Below are 2,805 nucleotides of genomic sequence, written 5' to 3' on the forward strand. Positions count from 1 at the left end.
TTCTCCAGGCTGGACACCCTCAGCTCTCCCAGCATGGATCCATTGAAGAAGTGCTCCAGAATCAATGAATGGTTTGGGTTGGAAGGACCATTAAAGCCCATCCAGTTCCACCCCTGCCCTGGGCAGGGACACCTCCCACCAGCCCAGGCTGCTCCAAGCCCCATCCAGCCTGGCCTGGAACACTCCCAGGGATGGAGCAGCCACAGCTGCTCTGGGCAACCTGTGCCAGTGTCTCAGCACCTCACAGGGAGCAATTCCTTCCTAATCTCTAATCTAACCCTGTTTTTCTTCATTTTAAGGCCATTTTTCACTAGGTGAAGCTGATGAGTCCATGATATTTCTCCATGTGTGTCCCTCCTTGGCCTCACAGTGGTTGCCACAAGCCAGTGGTGGCTGAGCACCAGGTATCACAGACCCATCAGCTTCACCATGGTTCTTCAGCCTCACCAAGGCCTGTGGCACTGCAGATGAGCTCACTTAGCTCCCATCAGTCATCCCTTCTTTTGTCCTTGTGCAAAGTGCAACCCTTTCTCCCATTTCCTCAGCAAGACTTGACCTCATGGATCCTTAGGAAGCCTTGGCCTCAGGGATTTGCATCCCTGGCTGCTCCACAGCCAGCTGGTTCTCCAACACACAGCACAGCTTGTAATTCTCTATGATCTTGGCTTGAAAATATTCCTTGTCCTTCTGGTGCCAAACGTCTGTGGCGATGTAGGTGTTGTAGGGGTCTTGGGACCCCTCGAGCCTCCGGGAGCAGATGTTGCTCAGCATCACCCCCACAGTGAAGAAGCCGAAGAGACCAACCATGAGCAGCACATAGATGATTTCCAGGTTGTTGCTGGCACTTCTAAGCTGGGAAGGTGCAGAGCTGTTTGTCTGTTCCAGGTAATTTTGAAGGAGCTTGGAGAGGAGCAAATTCAGGGCTGTGTGGTTTGACACCTCCAGCATCTTAGTTGTGTCTCCTTCACACTTCTTCCTTCCTTCCTCAACTGCAGCTTAGCTAGAAAAGGATAAAAATCAAGGACATGCCATCAGATAAACTGGTGATTTCCTCTGCCTGCCTATACTGTCTCCTCTCCTAAGAGGGAAAGCTACCCCAGAGCCAGCACTGAGGCTGGAGATGGACCTGGAGGGACCTCACCTCCTGTCTGCAGGCCAGAAGAGCTGAGCTGAGTCCATCCCCCAGCAACACTTGATTACAGAACATCCTCACTCCTCAGAGTCTGTTCTGGTGTGCAGCTGCCCTGACTGTTGGCCACTCACCCATATACCTCACCCTGACCTCCCTGCTGATGTTTAGACCCCAGGACTTCTCCCCTGAGCCCCCACAGGCATGGGGAGTGTCTCACCTGGGGGAACAGCCCTGATCTCCCTGGTGAGCAGTGACAGGACTGAGGGAATGGCTGGAACTGTGTCAGGGGAAGGTTAGGTTGGATGTCAGGACAAGGTTCTTTCCCCAGAGGTGTTTGGGCCCTGAACAGCTCCCCAGGGCAGTGGGCACAGCCCCAAGGCTGACAGAGCTCCAGGAGGGTTTGGCCAATGCTCTCAGGCTCAGGGTGCATTGCTGGAGTGTCCTGGGCAGGGGTTGCACTGATGATCCCTGTGGCTCCTTCCAGCTCAGGAGATTCTATGGATCAATGATTCTGTGACCCTTTCTGCTCCCTCCTTTCCCCAGACAAGTGCTGGTGGGCTGACCATGATCCATCTCCTCACAGGGTTGCCCTGAGGAGCTCTGAGGAAGATCACCCAGCCCAAAATCAACACCCTGGTGGGCCAGGACCTTACTTGGGGTGGTGATCCCTATCCCACAGGAGGTTTCTGTGCATGCTGGGTGGTCACCTCTCCTACCTCCTCTTGGGTGAGCACTGACCAGCTCAGCCTGGGGCAAACCTGATCAGTTCAGTGACTTTTTCCCTGGCTAAGTGACTCAGAGGGAATTCCCTGAGGTTGGCAGAGCTTGGGCCACATCCTGCTTTCAATGAATTGCTGCCTATCCAGCCATGACACTGGAGTGCAGGTGCAGATGTCCAATGCAAGAGCAATGGGCTCAGGGCAGGTTTCCTTCCAGCAGTGCAGGTGTGGAGTTGGCATGGCCCAAACTCATCATGTGTCAACATTGACCTGACCCATTGGCTCTGCTCCATGGCACTGAGCTGTGCCAACCTTGTCCCTTTCCTCACTGTCTCCTGCTGCTTGTCCTCACTCTCTCATGCTGTGGATTTCTGGTGGGAGGTGGAGAAGGAGTATCTGAGTGATACCTTCATGGAGAGCATGAGGTGAGCCTGGAAGTGAAGATGCCACAGAGAGGATTCTGGAGCTGAGGAACAGACAAAATCAGGACTCTAGGCCAGAAATCATAGAATCACAATGGTTTGGGTCGGAAGAGACATTAAAGATCATCTCATCCCACCCCTACCCTGGGCGGGGACACCTCTCACCAGCCCAGGCTGCTCCAAGCCCCATCCAACCTGACCATGAAGCCAATGAGAGAGATGGAGAGAGACTATTGACAAGGGCTTGGAGGGACGGGACACAGGGAATGGCTTTAAACTGAAGGAGGGCAGGGACAGATGGATATGGGGCAGGAATTGCTCCCTGTGAGGAGCTGAGGCACTGGCACAGGTTGCCCAGAGCAGCTGTGGCTGCTCCACCCCTGGGAGTGTTCCAGGCCAGGCTGGATGGGGCTTGGAGCAGCCTGGGCTGGTGAGAGGTGTCCCTGCCCAGGGCAAAAACAGGGGTGGGATGAGATGGTCTTTAAGGTCCTTCTAACCCAAACTAGTCCATGATTCCATGCCAACTGATTCT

The 2,805-nt window shown here is 54.3% G+C and overlaps 1 protein-coding gene across 1 annotated transcript; it reads right to left on the reverse strand.

Moving 5' to 3' along the window:
• Positions 1-567: 567 nt before the first annotated feature.
• Positions 568-948, reverse strand: LOC103807047 (potassium voltage-gated channel subfamily E member 1-like). Its single transcript, XM_009079766.1, has one exon. It carries the CDS (start codon positions 946-948, stop codon positions 568-570), a length of 381 nt encoding a protein of 126 aa, XP_009078014.1.
• Positions 949-2,805: the final 1,857 nt, after the last annotated feature.

Source organism: Acanthisitta chloris, unplaced genomic scaffold (genome assembly GCF_000695815.1).
Source record: "Acanthisitta chloris isolate BGI_N310 unplaced genomic scaffold, ASM69581v1 scaffold11718, whole genome shotgun sequence".
NCBI lineage: Eukaryota > Metazoa > Chordata > Aves > Passeriformes > Acanthisittidae > Acanthisitta > Acanthisitta chloris.